Here is a 20,314-nt window from a genome sequence, read left to right on the forward strand (position 1 = left end):
GCATTATGTTGCCGGTACTGCATTCACAAGAACAGGTTTCATATAACCTCCTCCACATCTTGGCAAAACAATTGTTGTGGAGGTTCGCCTGCACAAACTTTGCCGCTTTCCACAGTTGCCATGTTCCTCTGTCACCGCATCTTCCTGGGCAGTTTCATTTGTGCATTTGCTGGGCAAAGTTTCAACAAGATAGCTCAGGTTAAATAAGCCCCAGGACTCCAGGAATTCAAACTTCTGTGTCAGTAGTTGTTCTCCTCATGCAATCACAATCCCTCTCCATATGGAGGAGCTACATGCATACAGTGGCACCCAAGTAGAATGTTTGAACATGGTGTTTGGTGGTGTGCAGGGCCAGATCCCTCCTGTGCAGTCCTGCGACACACACACCTACACACTTTCTTTCTTTGCTTAGAGGGGATGATATGAACTTCCCCAAAGGTTGCAAACTAAGAGGTCATCTCCTTGGAACTAGAAATCAAGGAGGACCATGCTCTTAACCACTATGCTATACCTAGTTCTGAATAGTGGAAGCTTTCATAAAGCTGAGGTCACCGTAATCCTTGTTACTTTGCAACCCAAACAACTTACTTATACCTTACATGGTACTGATGTATATAAGAACATAGAAAGCTTAGGGTTTTTCCATATTTACCTTTCGCCCTGTGCTTTCCAGGTCCAGGAGACAACTCTTCTAATAGTGGTCAGCTGTCTAATGGTGGGTTGTTACAAGCAGCAGCCCACTCTCACAACAATCTCCCTGGCCAAACTGCCTCTGAAATCCCTAAATCATGATTGGGGAACCTGTGGCCCTTCAGATGTTGTGGGACTCCCAACTCCTATCAGCCTTAGCCAGCATGGCCCAGTGGTTGGGGATGATGGGAGTCAAGCCACATCTGCAGGACCCCTGGCTCCCTGCCTCTGCCCTGAATGCTCCTTGGAAACTGCATTCAGAAATTCAGACTCCTTAACCCCTCACAGAATGGCACGGATGCCCTGCTCCTCTGAAAATTTCCCACATTGTGGCCCATGTTGCTTGCCCCTTTTCTAGCTTCTAAATCTTGCCTTCTTGGCTGCAGGGTGACTGAAGAAAGCCATCCCCCCAGCAAGCAAGTCAAACCCCTTTTCAGGCATTTCCGGCGCATAGATTCCTGCCTCCAGACACGGGTCGCTTTCCGTGGCTCAGATGAAAGTGAGTATTAAAGGAGATGAGGGCGTTGGTGACGGTCGTGTTGGGGTTCCCGCTTGGATTGTCTTTAAAAGGGCTGATGAGTGCAGCTGCAGACATGGTTCTGCAATTCCACTCATAAATCCTCCTCATCAAATTACAACCATAGAAAGCTTGGGCAGCACACAAATAATAGAACAAAATCACTTCAAAAGCTTGAGTGAAAAGGTAAACCTTTACCTGGTGCTTAAAGCACCAGGCGGACCTCACTGGGGAGAGCCTTCCACAGACTAGGAGCCGCAGCTGGGAATGCTCCCTCTGACATCACCCTCCAAGTGTCCCTCAGAGGAGGGGGCTGGAGAAGAGCCTCTGGGAAGCCCCTCAAGGTTATGAGGATGAGTCAACAGAGGGGATTGAATCCTACAGTGACTGTAGGCCGAATCCCCTCCTTATTGCAGGATGATTGTTATTTTTAGTTTTTCCCAACCTAAGTGTATTTGTTCACCATGGCTGTCCTTTGCTGGCTATGGATTCCAACCTCCAGCCTCTCGGCTCTGTTTCTTTCTAGTCTTCTGCCGTGTTTACATGCCAGACCACTCATATGTCACCATCCGCAGCCGCCTCTCGGCCTCCGTGCAGGACATCCTCGCCTCGGTGACTGAGAAGCTCCAGTACTCGGATGAGCAGCCCACCCGGGAGGAGGCTCTCATCCTGGTGGCAGTAGCGTCCTCAGGAGGTAACTCCCGAGAGCTGGGGTGGGGGACAAGGCAAGAATGGCAGAGTGACAATTCCCATAGGGCTTTAACAATCAGTCCCTCTTCCCAGGGAACTCTGGGAATTGTAGCTCTAGGAAGGGAATACGGGTCTCCTTACAACCCTCCGCATTCTTAACAACCTATAGCTTCCCAATTTTTTTAGGAGGAGCTATGGTTGTTTAAAACGGTATCATAATGCTTTTAAATGTATGTGTGAATGTGGCTATAGTCCAACAATATCTGAAGGGGCCATTGGTTTCTGACCCTCTGCCCTAATAGAATCCTGGCCACATTGCACTGTGAGCAAATGCCCTATTTCCATATGCCTCAGAGAAGTGATCTACATGCCAGAGCAGAAGGGGTGTTTTGGGGTGTGGGGGAGCAAGAATCCCTGTCCAGTTTGAACTTGAGGAAAAACCCTACCAGACCCTGAAGAAAGATATATATAGATATATAAATAACATTTCCACAATATAAATGATAATATGCGTCTGTTTTGAGATATGTTCCTGCTGTTGCTCCAGATTGTTCAGGAACTCTTTCTTTCCTTGCTTTTTGCCAGAGAAATCTGTGCTACAGCCCAATGAAGAGTGTGTTTTCACTACCCTGGGGATAAACAGCCATCTCTTTGCTTGCACTAAGGAGAGTTTCCCATCGCTGGTGAGTGAGCTCCTTTCTTCCCCTCTGCTCTGCTCCTCCCTCGGCTGGCAGGGACTTTTTGTCATGCGGGTGCTGTGTTTCTTGGTGTAAGCAGTAGTGTAGAGGTAAATTTTGATGTGCAGGAGCTCTTCATGACAGCTCCTATAGCAGTATATTGTGTAATACCCAATTTATCAGGCTCAGCTGACAGTCATAGGGCATGTTAGGGATGCAGGTGGCACTTTGGTCAAAGCCACTGAGTCTCTTGGGCTTGCCGATCAGAAGGTCGGTGGTTCGAATCCTCGCGACGGGGTGAGCTCTGTTGCTCTGTCCCAGCTCCTACCAACCTAGTAGTTCAAAAGCACATCAGTGCAAGCAGATAAATAGGTACCGCTTCATGGGAAGGTGAACGGTGTTTCCATGCACTCTGGTTTCTGTCACAGTGTTCCATTTCACCAGAAGCGGTTTAGTCATGCTGGCAACAGGACCCGGAAAGCTGTCTGCGGACAAATGCCGGCTCCCTTAGCCTGAAAGCGAGATGAGCACCGCAACCCCATAGTTGCCTTTGACAAGACTTAACCGTCCAGGGGTCTTGTTAGCTAGCAAAGGGTGGTGTATTGATAGTATGTTGGAATTTGGCTGAGGAGACCTGGGTTGACATCCCTGATCAGCCAGTTGGCATGACTACGGTCCTATGCATAATTACCCTGAGAGTAAGCGCCATTGAACTCAGGGCCGTGTACTTCTAATTGCATAGATTCAGCCTGTAGAACACATTGAGCTTTAATGAAAGGCCTTCAGCCAGCTGAAATGCAGCCTTTAGATTCTAATTAGCAGTGCAAACAACCCTGCAAAGAAGTGTTACCATTAAATTGCCAGTGTGAAGTAGGAACCCTATCAAGGAAAAGGGGGGAAAGTGTTCAATCTCGGCTTGATTATTTATCTGCACTTCCTCTGTCCTAAACCATCACTAGTAAAACCTGAAAGCCTTGTTATCAACTCATTCACTTTCCAGAACAAGGAGGTCCCCTCAATCACCCTGGTGGGATCTGGTAGGCGACATCGCCTCTCTTGCACTGAAAAAGGTTCCCAGCCCCTGCCCCACTGTGAGCTTCTGTGCCTCTGTGGGATCAGGGAGCTGCAGTTGCCAGAAAGACTCCCCCCCCCCCCACTCCTTGTGCTCTAAAACCACCCAGGTTTTCTTCTTGGTTCTAACACATACATTGGAATCTCTCTCCCTGCTCTCCACAAACTCGGCCTTTCCCCCAGGTCCCTCTCCCTGAGGAAATCCAGGTGTCGCCAGGTGACACGGAGATCCATCGAGTTGAAGCTGAGGACGTGGCGAATCACCTCACAGCCTTCCACTGGGAATTGTTCCGCTGTGTCCATGAGGTAACAAAAATGCATTTGCCCCATAGCTGGTGAGCACGGAGGAAACTGGGTGAGGGAGTTGGATTGGGAATCTGAAAATGTTGCAACTTAAGAAGGATGTGCATGGCCTTCAGAAGTGATTGGCAGCTAGGTTAGGGGCCAATATTACAGGCTGGATGCCCTAATTCAGGGGGTGAAGAGTATGTTTCAGCGTGAGGGCCACATTCCTTCATGGGCAACCTTTGAGCGGCAGTCACATGACAATGGTGGGCAGGGCAGAGGCCAAAATGGGTGGAGCAACAGTTGTGAGCCTTACCTTGGTTCAGCAAAAGAGCCACGCACAAGGCAAAGGCACTTGAGGAAAGTGCAGAGCAAGGCTGGTGATGGGTGTGGCTTGGGGAAGAGTCCTAAGGGCCAGATAGAGAGGCTGTCAGCCCCTGGGTTCCCTGTCGCTGCCCTAATAGGGTGGTGCCTTCACATTCAGAGCAGCCGCAGATGAAGGATCAAACTGCACGGGATATTAATCGCATGGTTTGCCCTCAAGTGCACGATTCAGGAGACAATTAGCATGTCAGGGAAAGGGATAGGTGTCTCCTTGGCAGCTAGCTTTCTATGTGGAGGGAATTCCACCATTGCCCCATCCCAAGGAGCATTCAGTCATGGGAGCCCCTCACCCCTCTGAAGTGGTGAAGCCCAGAGACATGGTTTGATCATCTCAATCTGAACTAGGTCCTCAATTCTATTATTCTTATGTTCCCTCTGTGTAATCACTCCTCTGCCCCTTCTCCATCCTTGATATATATAAAGAGGACTGAAGGACGAAGCCACTCCTTTTAACCGGATAGCTGGTATTGTGGCTGTAAGGCAGGGACACTCAATGTGTCCCCTGGCCAGTGGTGCTGAACTACAATTCCTGTCACCTTTGACTACTGGCAGTGCTGATGCGAATTGTAGCCCAGTAATTGTAGCCCAGTAATAGGCTCACAGAACGCCAACACCAATCAACCACACCAGACCCAAACCCAGACCCTCTCCACAGATGAATTACAGACACCATCCAGTAGCCAATCCATGGTGGCACCTCCGGATGCTGCACCCCCCTACAATCCCTACACAGATCTGGCTGACACAAGCCACAAAACCACAGCTCGCCCCTATACACGAAGCCAAGCCAGAGCACAACTAAGTACAGTACAGCCATCTTCTCAGGAAAACTCTTCACAAAGTTCAAGAGGTCAAGACACAAAGACTTTAACAACTAATCCACACCTAATGACCCACCTAAGTGGTACTCAGGATATCACTCAAGAAATCACTCAAGATATCTCTCAAGTAATTAAGGAACAAAAGAAGAAAAGGCACACTAGCCTGGGAACTTCCTCTCTGCCCAGAACATTGGAGGCTATACACCACACCCCCTCTACAGTATTTATAGGAACTCAAACACTGAGATCCTGCTCTGTTCCAGTAACAAGAAGCCGAAAGCACCAGCCTGAAGATGACGAGTGAGACCTCGTCGAAACGTCGCCTAGACACCCCAACTTTTACACGGGAAGACACCCGAGGACACCAAAACCTGCATTCCTGTACCCGTGAAAATCTACGAAAGCATATATATATATATATATATATTGGGGTAACCACATTGGCTACCCCTGCTGTGTCGAATGAGGCATCCTTTCCCTTCACTACAGGCCAGGGGAGGGCTACAGGCACGCAGGCTATTAACTTCTGCTCTGGCATCTTTGTTTGTAGCTGGAATTCGTGGACTACGTGTTCCATGGGGAACGTGGTCGGCGGGAGACAGCCAACCTAGAGCTGCTGCTGCAGCGCTGCAGCGAAGTTCAGCACTGGGTGGCCACGGAGGTGCTGCTGTGCGAGTCGCTGGGGAAGCGGGCCCACCTGCTCAAGAAGTTCATCAAGGTGGCAGCCGTGTGAGTGCCGCATCTTAACCCTTTTCTGTCTGGGGCCAGGGTAGAGACATGCAAAGATCAAGCCTTCGGCGACTGTTTGAAGACTTTGCACAACCTGAACAGCTTCTCTTCTTTCTCACAATGCATTCTGAAATCCCCCCCCCCCATTTTCCCAATTAACGGTGGTGTCACTAAGTTACGGAGTTGTGTAAGAAGCTGTGCATGTTAGAAATGTTGCTCAGGTGCACCTTTGGCTTTCTGAGATTTGAGCAGGAGCTTGTCCACACATTTTCCAGCATCACAAGGGCTAGGAACTTTACTAAATCTGAAAGCTGAGATTCTGCACCTGCTGTGCTTTTTCTGCACTCCTACAGAATCACATCGCACACCCAGCCTCAAGTTTACAAAGTAGTCGCCTCTGTCCGACAGAGTTCCTGCAGCTACTCTAAAATCTGAGAAAACAGGGTTGCAATGGTTTTGGTGAAGTTTGCTTTGTCGCCGCTTGGACATGTAACTGGCTCTCCATGCAGTAAGAGACACAATTTGAGAAGTCTCTTAAGTGGCTGCTACATAGCATGTATTAATTTGAATCCCCTCTCTGAGATTGTGTGCCTTACTTGCATGGGGTGCCAGTTTCAGTTCTGTCCAAAGTGGAGGCTGTCCTGATAGGGCAAAAGGGGCACTGTGTCATCAACCTCAGTCTGCTTTAAACCAATCCCTGCCTTCCCTACCTTCTTTCTTAGAACCAGTCCAGTGGGTGACACTGCTTGGCCGCTTCTTCCTTAGTCCCATTGTTGCCCTTGTAGAACTCAGCAGGGAGGAGGGTGGGGACAACGCTAGAATTAGTTGGCTCTGCTTGCCTACTGCCAGTCTGCCTACTGTCTTCCTCCTCACCAATCCCAATGGCCGCCACTGCCTGTGCAGTAATTTGGGCTAAATGTAGTTGGGTTTACCCGCTAAAATCTTTCCCCTAAGAATGGACGATCATGTTTTATTGAGCAAAAGTGCCCCCCACACCAGTAGAATAAGTTACCTTCAAAGTACCCTTCAAATTATGTTTGCCACCCCTTTTTCTTTCTGAGGCTCCTGTATCCTTAAGGGCTGCATGATAGGCAGAGAGCCATCACAGGGCGCATTTCCAGGCACAGAGAGGCAACAGTGGGGGTAAATTCACTTGCCAAATTCCTGCCTATTCCACTGCTGCTCCAAGCATTGGAGCCCTACCAAGAAAAAGGTGTCAAATCCTACCCAGAAGAATTGGAGCTATCTGAACCCACAATCATCTACCCACTGCTTCCAAGTCATCACCATAGTTTTGGTAGTGGCAGCGGCATCGAATGACTGAGGTGGTTTTGGCAGCAGCAGTGAGTAAGCAAGCGGCCAACATTGAGAGCAGGTTGGAGTGCTCTGGGAATGCAGAGAGGCACTCCAATCTCCTCCGATGTTTCCCAAAGGCTGCTGAAACACTGGAGAGGATCAGATTGGTCCTTCCTGCTTTCAGGGTGTTCCCACCAGCCAGCCATGGTGGTGGCTTTTCTCAGCTTTGCTACAGAACTTGCCACCCAACCCACCATAATTGCAGTAGTGGCGGCTTGCTCAGGGCCACTGTGTCTGTGTGGTGAGTGTGGATGTGTCTATATGGGGAGGATGTGTTATGCATCTTCGGCATTTGTGGTGCATGTGTCTGTATGTGTGGTAGCCGTGCCCACCACTTGGACATGGCCCTCAGAAAGTTAGGGAGCTGTCAGTGCAATCCTTGGGTTGAAAAGGTTAGCCACGCCTGCTTTGATTAGCACCTGGACGCAATAGCTTCCTTTGCCTCACTGCTTCCTGCTGAGCACACTGGTGAATTGCCCCTTCATTTCCCCACAGTCAGTCCTGTTCCTCGTGTGGGTGGGTTAATGCCTGAGTTTCTCTTACCTTTTGTAACAAAGGAAATGATGACCATGAAAATATGACTGTAATTAACCTATTTATCAGCAGATATGCATAGGAACGGATTGATTAAGGGGAATTAATCATTATAGCTTGGCTGCACTCAAGAGAAAGCAAACTGGAAGCAGAAACTGCACAAAGGAAGCTTCTAATTAAAGCTGTAGGGTGTTTTTGCTGAACAGGATTTAACTTCTGAGCAAAAAGTATAGAAATATATTGATCTGGGGGTCTGGTTTTGTCCTGTTATATTAAGCAGCCCATTGAACCTCCATTTTCATTCTGTTTCCAGGCAATTGCAGAAAAGTAATGCCTCAGCATTACTCAAGTCCCTTGTCTGTCAAACTGCTTATAACTAGGGCTGGGCAAAATTTGTGTTTGGAATTGATAATGAAGCATAAAGGTCATTTGCATAGGCTTGGTTCGCAAAGTTGTAATCTGAAACCTTTGAGGAAAATAAATCCATGGAGAAGGAAATGTTTTATTAAGATGTGCAATTGTTTGCAAAGAGGCTATAAGGAGCTTCCTTATTCTGAGTCAGACTACCAGAGTGCAGTTCCAGAAATCCGTGGGAGACTGGGCTGAACGAGAATTTCACTGGATGAAGATTGGGGTGGGGCTTCAGTGCCCTGCAAAATAGAGGAGAATTGCAGAATAAGTTGTGCAAATGTACTTAATTTATGTAATTTTTACATGTTGTAGAATTCAGAATTTTACTTTTTGTTTGTTTGCTCCGCACAAAGTGCACATGGCCCCAGCCATGCTAAAAGTGTACCGTAGCTCCTCAGGGTAAAGGTAAAGGTAAAGGTAAAGGGACCACTGACCATTAAGTCCAGTTGTGGACGACTCTGGGGTTGCGGCGCTCATCTCGCTTTACTGGCCAAGGGAGCCAGCATTTGTCTGCAGACAGCTTCCTGGTCATGTGGCCAGCATGACTAAGCCGCTTCTGGCAAACCAGAGCAGCGCAGGGAAACGCCGTTTACCTTCCCGCCGGAGTGGTACCTATTTATCTACTTGCACTTTGATGTGCTTTCAAAGTGCTAGGTTGGCAGGAGCAGGGACCGAGCAACGGGAGCTCACCCTGTTGCGGGGATTCGAACCGCCGACCTTCTGATCGGCAAGCCCTAGGCTCTGTGGTTTAGACCACAGTGCCACCCGCGTCCCAAAGTGCACCTGCACCTCCTCCGGGTGGTGCCTGTCAAAACAGAGATCTGAGCATGGTGGCATTTGGCGATTAATAAATAAATAAATCTCAAGACTCTTCTTCTAACTGTATTCCAGTGCAGGATTATTGCTCTGTCCCAAGTGTTTTGAATACACATTGGCTGCACTAGCACAGAACACTAATCTATGGTTTGCTTCCCCATGACTTGTTCAACAAACCACAGATTTCACAGATAAGCAAACAAGCCATGCCTTGCTTCTCTAAAGCTTGGCTTGCTTCCCAGTTGCTTTTGCCTTGTGCCTCTGTAGCTTGGTGAGTGTATTGGGTGTGGAGTGGGGGTGGGGAAGTACCCAAACAAACCATAGTTAAGCATAGTTTGTTAGGGTTCAGACATGCCAAACCATGGTAATGACATCATGGTTTGTAAGCCAACCACAAACCATGGTTTCACATTATGGCTTGTATCCAGAAATACAAGCTGCTGGATTGACTTCAGACATTTGGACAAGCCATACTTCAGCTAAGCAGACTGTGGCTTTGTGTTATGTATGAACCTTTATGGTTAGCTGTTTCCTAGTCACTCTTTCCCACCGAAAGGAAGGAAAGAAAGATGAAAGAGAAAGGGAGACTGAAAGAAGATGTTGGGGAAAGGGGGTGGATTAAGAGTTTAGTATGGGGGAGAAACCATGAGGCGGTGAAGCCAATGGTCTGCAGATGCAGGGAAGGGATACTGTGGGGCTTCGTGAGTGGAGACTACAGGCGACCACCTTCCCGTGTGGTTCCATGTAGTCAGCCTTTGGTCATCTTCCAATTCTGTGAATTCACCCTGAAATATTCATGTCTGCAGATGCCCAAAGTCTGTGCCTTTACATGACAAAATTGCTGCTGCTTTCCCCTGCCTTCCCATCTTTGCTCTGGTCTTGTTGTGTTCAGCTGCTGCTGGGAATCCCTGTCTGCCTTTCCCCCGCATGCTCAGGCTGCCTCCCGCCTCCCTGGGCGCTAGTGGCTGGTGAAGTCACAACCTTGACACCATCACCCAGAGTGACTCTAACAGCCCACGACAGCTGTATTATTGCTTCGGCTTCCTTCTCAGCTTGCTTTCTGCATTGAGGAGTGGGGAAAGGAGGCCAGAAAAGCTGGAGGCTGGAGTGAGGAGCTGAGCAGAGCCATGTACTTGGAAGCGGGTTTGGTTAGGCTTTCTGGTCTTGAATACTATGAATCAGAAGTGCTTGGGTTGTAGAGAGGGCTTGTGGCCTCCTGGTTTTTATTTATTTGCAGTGGCCCCCATTTGCTACAGGTGGTGGGAGCTATGGGTTGGGGCTTGTGGGTTTCCTTAAGGGGAACCACTCTGGCACCCTCCATAATTCAGTTACTATTGATTTGCATTTGCTTTCTGTCCAGAGGATGCTAGGTGATGGATGCTGAATGTAGGAGCAAAGTGGCTGCTGTTCTAGAGAGCTTACAATAGTTATCCCAGCAGAGGCTATTGCAGGCTTGAGCTTTATCAGTGTCTGACTTCTTACCTGCCCCCTTTCCCCCCTCCCCACAGATGTAAACAGAACCAGGACATGTTGACGTTCTATGCCGTGGTTATAGGGCTCAACAACGCACCTGTCAGCCGTTTGCGTCTCACCTGGGAGGTAAGAAGAACCAGGGAGCCTGATTTGTTCACATATGTATGTGGGGGTGGGTGGGTGGCAGGGCTATGTGTAATCCCGCCCAACCCCATCCAGATTCTGCAACTAAGCAGTTCCTCTTCTACAGTCAAAACCCCAAAATCTACACATTGGTTCGTTGGCTATTTAAAACAGCAACAGCTGATTTGGTGGGGTGGAGCTGTCCTCTTGACACGGCTGTCATTGTAGCTTACCTAGGCAGAGTTGGGGTGAGGCCAGGCCCTGGTAAGGTCAGGGCAGTACCTATTCTACCCTCAACCTCATCACCGTCCTGCCCCACCCCAGCGTCGTTTGCCCTCTCCCCACTGGCCGCTGCTGGGGCGGGGTGCTTGTAGCCTTTATCCTACGGGTTCAGCCAAGAGTAGGCCCTTGTGGCAATGAACAAACGTAAAACACGTGTAATATAATAAGCAGCTTAGAAACAATGCAGAAACGCTGGAGTACCAAAAGCACTTCTGCAGAACCCGGGAACTCGAGATGAACCAGCTAGAAAACCAAGGCTTCAGAGACACTAAAAGGATCTAATTGTGGAAGCAGCTATGCTTTTGTGTATACTTTAGAAAAAATAATTAAAAGTGAATGAATGCAACACTTTATGTTAACACCCAAAATAAGAACAGATTCTCAGAAGCCAAGGTGGATCATAACAAGGCAACACTCACAGCTCTCAGGTTGGTATGTGTGGGTTGGATTCAGTTTTCCAGAACCCCCCCCCTCTCACACACACACACAAACACTTTCTCTTTAATATCCACCCACACTCTTTCCTCCTCTCTGTATTTCCAGCCCTTTTGCAATTGCTGTCTTTCCTGTTTGCCAGGAGTTGTGGGTACATGTACTTTTATGAAAGGGTTTCCCCCTCCTTTCCTTTCTTGTGCTCCTCCCTAAGAATTCACACATAATCTTTGCCATCAAACTGGGTCATCATGAGGAGGGAGATAAACAAGGAGCCGGCAGGCTTCTGAAAGCAACAGGATCCTCCCCTGTGGGAAATGGTCCTGATCCTGGCTAAACATAGCTGGGCATTCAAGAAGCATTGTTGCCTCCAGCTGTGGAGGCAGGTCATAGCCTTCAAGGCTAGTAGCCACTGATAGTGTTATCTTCCATGAATTTGTCTGATCCTCTTTTAAAGCTATCCAAATTGGTGGCCACTGCTGCCTCCCTGAGTGAATTCTATAACACAGAGTGTTATATTGCCTCACATGTGGACAAGCCCGTGGAAGTAAGATTCAGCGGCCGCTGCAATCAACTTCTGTGAATGGAATGGGGAAGGGACAATTTTCTCCTTCACCTCAGGTGGGAAAATGTGTTGGATTGGCCCCGTCACCATATTATATGCTTTCTAAGCTTGGGTGTCAAGTGAATATATTCTTGTTTGGCTAGGTCTTTAGCTGTTGCACCGCCAAAGTCAACACTTAAGATGGCTTGAGGATAATATCTGTATTTACCGTGCCACTTTGAGGGCGCAACCCCAGCCAAATCTAAGAACATTTTAAGTCTCGTTGATTTCTGTCGGAGAGAGTTAGGCAACTGCTTTCTGATGAAAATCAATGAGACTCAAAAGAGCTTAAGCGTTCACTTGGAGGCTGATAGCTGTGACAAATGAATGTCACATGAGCTCTGTGTATAGGGGCAAAACGCTTCTGAATACTAGGTGATTTTGGAATGTGGTTTGCAGTGCTTGGTTGGGGGCTCCAAGAGGCATCAGGCTAGCAGGCTGCTGTTCGAAGCACAGCACTGGACTCAGTGGGAGAGGATGGATTACCATATTTTAGCATAATAAGTTGAGGTGTGAATGAGCTTTTGGCTCAGGGCCGGCCCTGTCATTAGGCAGAGTGAGCTGGCTGCATCTGGTGGCAATTGCTGGGGGTAGAGAGTAGGCAGGAGCCGTGAGGTGTGCCACACAGCCTGCCTTGCACCCTGTAAAAGTGAGCCTTCTGCCCTGTGCTGGAAGACTCTGCCACCAGTGTTGCAATATAATCCAGTTATCAGTCTGGTTGGCGTCTGCACACAGAACTGGGGCAGGATGCTATTTTCTCCCTCAGGCAAGTGCTTTTGCCTATACATGCATCCCCTTTTGCTCTCTTCCCTTTTACACGAGCCAGCAAACAAATCAATAATTTCCCCACTGATTTTAGCTTCCTGTTTTGCCCAAACTCTGTGAGCCACCCAGTGAACTTCCATTAACGGGTGAAACATAAATATTGCAAATAAACAAATAACAGCAGCAGCAGCTTTGGAGGATCCTAAACCATGGCTTGAAGTAGATTTAATATCCTGGATTGTTCCAAAGCTGTTTTCAGGCTTCAGTGAAATGTGAAACTGTAGTTAATGGAAGAGTTTGTGGTGTCTTTGCTCACTTGCAGGGAGGGGAGGGAGGCGCAAAGGGGCTATATAGGTGAAAGACCCATTCATAAGGGCTCTGTCATATATTGGCATGTTAAGCCAAGGTATCATCAAACGTCATCAAAACCATCTGATTCACAAAGGCGGTTCTTAGGTTTTTCTGGATTATGTTCATGTTTGCTTATTGCTTACTTAATCGTATTTACTTATAAAAGCATTTCCGTACCTCAGTATCATAAAGTATTATCATTATATGCAACGTTAAAACATAAGGAACTATTCAAAACAATACAGATAATCATTAAAGTGACTGGCTAATAAGAAGAAAGAGAAGTTAGCTGCAAAGGCCTGTTGGCATAAGAAAAGTCTTCAAGAGATGCTTGGAAGTCAAAAGCGAGGGTGCCTGTTGCATCTCTACTGGAAGTGTGTTCCATAACATGGGACCAGTGACACTAAATGTCTGGCTTCTGGTTGAGATCTCTATAACGCGGGGGACAGTGCCCCTACAGATGATTATGTTGCTTAAAAATAAAAAGCCCTTGGATGGCTTTTCGAAGTGGAAATACAGTATGGAAAATGTTAAAAGATTTTTTTGGGGGGGAAATTCACAATAGTTCAAAACATGTTTTGGTGCTGGGGAGTCTTGGGTTTCCTTTTCCCTAAACTGAGCCTGCCACACCCTTGAGGGCTGAGGGCAGTGCCTGCTGTCGGGCAAGTTGCTGCACATTGCATGTGCACATTGCATGTGCGCTCCCAGACATGCTGCTCATCGGAGTTAGTTCAGCACCAACACCTAGGCTGACTCATTGCATGAGACAAATCATGTTTGGCACATTTCCCCGGGTTGGTTCATCCACTCCCCAAAATATGCAACGAGGTTACCGTGAGACAAACGGGAGACGGGTCTTCCATAAGAACCTAAGATGAGCCTTGCAGGATCAGACCAAAAGCCTATCTGGTCCTGCACCCTGCTTTCACAGTGGCCAGTGAGGTATGAATTAGCCCTCTGCTGCTAGTGTGCCTTGACTAATACTGAAGGCAGTATATAACCACAATGACTACAGTGGGCATTGATAGCTGTACCCTCCGTGTAAATCTATCACATACACGTCTGACTGCTCTTAATACCAGGCCTATTCATATAGCCTTGGAGGTATGCATTATAACTGTGCACCATTGAGGCCATAGACTTGTTCTTTACCTCAAATCCAGATCCATGGAATGCAGGTTTTCCAGTCCCATTCTGGAACTGGCATTTTGGACAGAGTTGAAGCCTGCACCGCAGCTAGCCCAGCTCAGGACCTTCATACGGCCTGCCCCGATGTTGCGTTCCCCTGTTAGCTCCTTGGAGGAAAAGATAGTATTATCAATGTAATAAATAAATAAGACCTAAATAAACAAGACCTATCGAGTCACTGTTTTGAACTGAGTTTTTTCATTTGCTTTTTTTCCAGAAGCTTCCAGGGAAATTTAAAAACCTGTTCCGGAAATTTGAGAACTTAACGGTAAGCCTTTTGCACTTCCTCTGTTTAGAGCTGGAGTAAAGTAGAGGCCCGCACTGTAAATATTCTCTGCTTTAACTATTTTCTGTCTAGCCTTAAGCAAACCCTTATCTCTCCTCTTATGGTGCCTCCTGACTGTCACTGTTTTATGGGAAGGAGTCATGCGTGGACCAGAACTTTAGGTTTGTGCAGTTGAAGTGGATTAAAGTTCTCTGTTCCAAAAGTTCCACAAATCCAATTTTTAAAAAATTACAGACTTTTGCTGTTAGGAAAGTGGCGTAGAAATGCATTGAAAAGTGTGAGATGAACCAATAATTAGCGGGGAGACCTATAAATATCCCACAACCAAGTGAGGATGGATGCAGGATGAATGATCACTGTCATGTAACTTAGGGTTTCCATATTTCAAAAAGTGAAAATCCAGACACAAAAGCTATGTCAAATTGAAGTTTTGGGCTATTTTTATGGAAATTTACCAAAATATACACTTCCGACATGGGTTACCACACGTCCAGATTTTCCTGGACACTGTTTCCGTGGCTGAATCCTGGCTATGTCCAGGAAATTCCAGACGTAGGGCAACCCTATTTAACTACCCTATAAACAAATCAGAAAGAATGTTGAATCAAGATTAGACATAGTCTAACCACCTTGTAAGCTTTGTGCAAGCAAATGCTAAATAAAGATGCCTTATTTTATATAATATTTAAATTTCAGGGTTGTGATAACGATCACTGAGATATCTCTAGCATTTTTGATCCAGTTAGGAAATATACTATGTAAATACAAAGTTGTATTGCTATTCCATCCTCAACAATCAGGATATGGCATGGGTCTTTTGCCCTTCGATGATCTCAGATCTGTGGTATGAAATCCCCTACCAACCTACTGCTGTCCTCTAGCAGAAAAAAAACTTTTCTACTTCCTTAATGCAGCAGTTTCCAGACTGTGCCGCAGAGAACCCTGGGGCTCTTTGGGAAGCTCATTGGAACTCCTTATGGAGAAGATTGGGGACAGTAGAGAGATTCCCTGAAAGATAGGCCCACTACTTCTGATCTTCTCCTGCACAGCATGCAGCTGCGGAAGATTTCTAGATTTGTTCTAGCTTACACTCTCAGTACAGATGCAGCAAGAGCAGGGAACCCATGGCTCTTCAGACGTTGTTGAACTAAAACTCCCATCAGCTTCAGCCATCATGGCCAGTGGAGAGTTGCCTAGTGCGAGTCCAGCTTCCTCATCTCTGAGGTAGGGCAGTGAGTGAAGCCCAAGAGGCCTAGTGCAACTGAAGTGAGTGTACCCCAAACCTGACCTTTCATGCTCTGCAACCATGTATTGGTTCCACAGCATGCAGGTTAGTGTGAAAAGAGTTCTCTGCTGGTAGGGAGATTTGAAATCACTACCTTGATAAATTAATTAGTCAAGGAGATGGGTTTTCATCGTCAGGAGGTCACAGATAAAAGAAAGATTGTGACCATTCCCTTCTCCTTTCCCCCTCAATTTACTTTTCTCACCTTCCTTTTTTTTAAAGCCCTTTGTTTCTAGTCCAGACTTTCTTCATATTTTAAAAATAATATTTTAAGCAGTCCCATCTCTAGATGCACCTGCACTTAACAGTGTTAACTTTTTGGTATTATGGCCCCAGCTGTACTTTGGCAGCAGTTGTTTTTCTGTATCTTCCTCCAGCCGAGAAACAACAGCGTCTTTTTCTCTCTCTTTCGCCTTGCAGGACCCCTGCAGGAATCATAAAAGCTACAGAGAAGTCCTCTCGAGAATGAAGCCCCCCATTATCCCCTTTGTGCCCCTCATCCTAAAAGGTGAGTCACACCCACTGGAGCAGGGGTTGCTGTTTTTGAACTGGAGTGTGTAGAAAGCTTTGTCTTGGCTATCCTGGTCGGGGCTTAATTTGAACTAGGGGCACTTGAAAAAATAATGTACCTCTGTAGGAAAAGCTCGCTTGCAGTGTCCTGTCACACTGAAGTGTGACCAAGAAAGAGAACCCTGAACCAGAAAGGGTGGGGCTATGCAAAATAGGGCCAGGCTTGATTCCCAATGAAAGGGGTGACCATATCTGACTCACACGCCAGATGTGACTATGAGTGCATGCTGTCTTTCCTCCCTATACACGAATGTTTTCTGTTTACTCCTATGGGAAAGATAGATTTGGGGTCTGTGTTGTGATGAGTTTTTAACCAGCCATCACTGGATGGGATCGTGAGTGTGTGCAAGTGCACACACGGTGTGTTTGAAACACTTCACCTCCCCTGTCACATGAGTCCTTGCAGTTTATAAGCCCTCCCTACACTGTATACAGACGCTGTCATAAGAGCATGTGCAGAGTTCCCCTTTCTCTCATCATTTAATTGCCACAAACCATCCTGGGCGCCTGGGCTTGGAGGGAAGCGCTTCCAGGCCATAGTTACAACCAGGCACCTTTAAAAAAAATAGAATTTAACTGTTGCCAGGCTACCACTCCTCCTCTGTCCTCTCATAAACTTTTCCTCTTCTTTTTTCCCCTTCTAACACTCAGATCTGACATTTTTGCATGAGGCTAGCAAAACCTTGGTGGACGGACTAGTCAATGTAGAGAAGCTGGTAAGAACATCCCTCCCCTCCAAGTCTTTTGCCCCTGCATGTTCTTCTGTCTTCAGTGCCGAGCACAATTACTTAATCTCTACAATGGGAATAATAACCAGAGAACCGGGAGGAATCCAAAAGCTATCTATTCCAACTTGTTGCATGAGACAAATCTGTACCCTAAAGTGGAAGGCTGTGAAGTTAAAAAGGAAAGCAGTTATCCATATGATAAAGGATTGGGCAGTTTTAAAAGCACTGCAACGACTGCAGAAATTTTGGACGGGAATAAGCAGGAACAGGGCTGACCACCTGTTGCAGAAATGAGACGTTCGTCCCCAGAGACACTCCTGAAGGCAGCTGCAGATGTTTATTTTCAGATATGGGGGGGATACAGAAACTGAAGGCAATCGAAGATAGGAGGTGCTGTAAAGAATTGTCTGTCTGTCTTGCAGAGACCCTTTCATCTCCCTAGTGAAAGTGTCGAATAATACTGCCAATAATATTGCCCGGGCCTCAAGCTCAGGGGTCAGATTTGACCCCCCACCTAGCCTTTTTTACCTTACCTCTGGGGGTTTCCCCTAGTCTCCCTCCTCTCCCCCAAGGCCACACCCCTCCCTTTCCCTGTCCCATGCCCTCCTGACACGAGTCCTTGAGCTTTGATAATGTTGTTGGCTTGGCAAGACGAAGGTGTGTGTGTGTGTGTGCCTGCGTAGAAACCAGAAACCTCTGGCTTTTGCACAGCTGGAATGTTGCCAACTCTATAAAGCTAAGAGTTCTGTCTGTGGCTCCACCCCCTTTAGCCTTGGAGCCCCACCCACCATGACTGGCATGGTTGCCCATGGAGGAATGTGGCCTTTAGACTGGAAAGCTTTCCCCACCCTTGTTTTAATGGTAGCAGGGAAAGATGGTCTCTCCATAGAACACCTTGCCTTGCATACAGAGAGAGGTTCCAGGTTCAATACCCAGCAAATACAGGAAGGGCTGGGAGATAACCCCACCTGAGATTCTGAAGGGCCGCTGACAGTCAGTGCAGATGGACCAATATAAGTCAGCTTCCTAGCTTCCAGTAAGTTGCATTTATAAGCTACCTCCTTTGGTTTTGAGTTGGTGCCAGATTTCCTGCTGGGCTCTGGCGTATGTGTTTGGCTCCGCTTTTGCCACGCTTATAGTGCAGAAGCGCCCCTCGGTGTGACGGCATTGGAGAAGCAATGCGGAGCTGCTTGTGAAATGGAGCAATTTGCAGACAGCCCAGGACGAATGCACCCCTTGTGCATTGTAGCTGCACCAATGACATGTTGCAGAATTTTTTAAAAAAGAAAAGAGACCCCAAATCAATCTGGAGGAGCCGCATGTGTTTTAGCTATGTGTCCGGAGGCCTTCCTCTCCCTCCCCATCCTTCAGGGGAAACTGATGCGATTTGTAGGAGACTGTGGCCCTCCTCCTCCTCCTTTTGCCCCTTTGCCTCCCCTTTCCTTCTCAAACTGCTCCCCCAGAGTGGCTTTAAAGAGAGGCAGCAAAGGATCTTTAGCCTGAATTTTGTCCCTGCTGCGTATCTGAGAAAGAGGAGAGATGGCCTGGCAGGCTTGAGCATTGAGCTCTGCTTGGCAAATGCAGCATGACCTTGTGAGGATCTACAGCGCTCAGGTGGTCTCTCTCACCCCACCCCCACTGCCATCTCCCTCCCCCTGCGGTGGTGGTGGGGGTGGTGGTGGTGGTGGGGATTAACTAGCAGTTGGTTGGTCCTCTGTATGGTTTCTAGCCCAGTGGGACAGTCAGGTTGCCATGGCGATGGCTTCACAGAAGCTCCTCCAGCTCTCCTTGTCAAGAGATGAGTGTGTGTGTGTGTGTGTGTGTGTGTGTGTGTGTGTGTGTGGTATGTGAGATCAATGCTGGAGTTGGCCCAGATTTTCCTGGCCTCTAGGGAGGAGGGGATGGGGGGGGGGAGAGGGATGAAGCTACGTCACTGTCAGCTGAGCTCTAATTTCCTTCTCAACCCCACACTGTGCAGAACACAGAATTATTCCTGTGCTGAACATTCATATCCTCCAATTAAAAAAAAAGTCATATGATTATTAATGTATTCCAAACAAGGGTATTTCTACAAAAGTGCTTATTTTACAAAATGTAACAATTTGTCTACTTTTTCTTTGAACCTGTTTTTTTTCATGTGTGTTTTTAAATAGGTGGGGTTTCTCTGGTAGGGGGAAGAAACTGGATAGTGAATATGGGAGAAGCAGCAAGGAATTATTTAGGAAGAAGGAGCGGAGAGGATATGTAGGAGGATAAGGGATTAAAAAAAAGAAATAAGGGAGTCATGCAAGGCAATAGCTCTCCATCCTTAGAGTGCTAGAGGCGCTTTGCCGATAGCTTGAGCAATGAGAACTAGAAACCTGATGTGTAAATCATAAAACTGTAGGTCCTCAGTAGTTCAAAATATGTGTTGGAGAGCTTCCAGGAATCCTTTTTGCTGGGGAATCGTTAAGAACTTAATTACTTTGGCTGTGGCACCCCAGTAATTCCCCTAAGCACAGTATTCTGTCTTCAAACAACTAACTGAGCCAAACTTGTGCCTTTAGACTGTTAACAGACTGTATCTACCAGCATTTGATAGCCATAAGTGGGACTTCATTTAAATCAGCGTTTCACTGAAGTTTAGTTGGGAACCTGATTTTCTGTACTAAGGCTCAACCTGTAAAATATGTGATGCAGATAAATAGAGGGCTGACTTTGTGCGCATGCAACCCCTTAATGCTCTTTCAGTACTGGAGGGATCACAGCCAAACCTACCCTCCTCAGTATATCTTAGCAGCTGAAACATGGAAGCATGGCCAGTTAATCCCAGCAATATATATGCGTGTGCACTGAGAAAGGCATCTCTCAGGAGAAAAACAATATTTTACCAGCCATAAATAGTCATATTTGTTGCAGGGGAAACGCAGTCCTCTTTTCCCTCTCCTAACTTCTCTTACAGTTGTGTGTACTGCATGAATATAATACAGTACAGAAGATAAGTAGATATGCATCATTAATGATACTTTCCAGCAGTTTTCCTGGAGCAGACATTAGGCTGGCAGGCCTGTAATTTCCCAGATTCCTGCTCAATGTGTTTTTCAAAAGGATTGGCCGGTTTTCCAGTCCCTGTGTAGCGAGGCTGATCTTTGGGACGAGTTACATATTTCTATAAGGAGATCAGCTATGACAACATTAGCTGTCCTCTGTGAATAATGCTCTCAGCTGCTGGGGGCAGAAACTTGCTGGTTGCAAAGTTCTACAGAA

General features: G+C 47.1%; 1 protein-coding gene across 1 annotated transcript in view; it reads left to right on the forward strand.

The window, feature by feature from the left end:
• Positions 1-20,314, forward strand: part of RAPGEFL1 (Rap guanine nucleotide exchange factor like 1) — a 55,123-nt gene that overhangs the window by 26,144 nt on the left and 8,665 nt on the right. The window contains exons 5-13 of the mRNA XM_081837858.1: positions 1,077-1,189; positions 1,734-1,901; positions 2,483-2,580; positions 3,829-3,951; positions 5,686-5,864; positions 10,490-10,580; positions 14,417-14,467; positions 16,191-16,278; positions 16,992-17,056. Of these exons, the coding sequence (XP_081693984.1) occupies positions 1,077-1,189; positions 1,734-1,901; positions 2,483-2,580; positions 3,829-3,951; positions 5,686-5,864; positions 10,490-10,580; positions 14,417-14,467; positions 16,191-16,278; positions 16,992-17,056 (976 nt within the window). The remainder of the gene's footprint in view (positions 1-1,076; positions 1,190-1,733; positions 1,902-2,482; positions 2,581-3,828; positions 3,952-5,685; positions 5,865-10,489; positions 10,581-14,416; positions 14,468-16,190; positions 16,279-16,991; positions 17,057-20,314) is intronic.

The sequence above is a fragment of the Podarcis erhardii genome (genome assembly GCF_964252035.2).
Source record: "Podarcis erhardii genome assembly, chromosome: 13".
NCBI classification, from domain to species: Eukaryota; Metazoa; Chordata; class Lepidosauria; order Squamata; family Lacertidae; genus Podarcis; species Podarcis erhardii.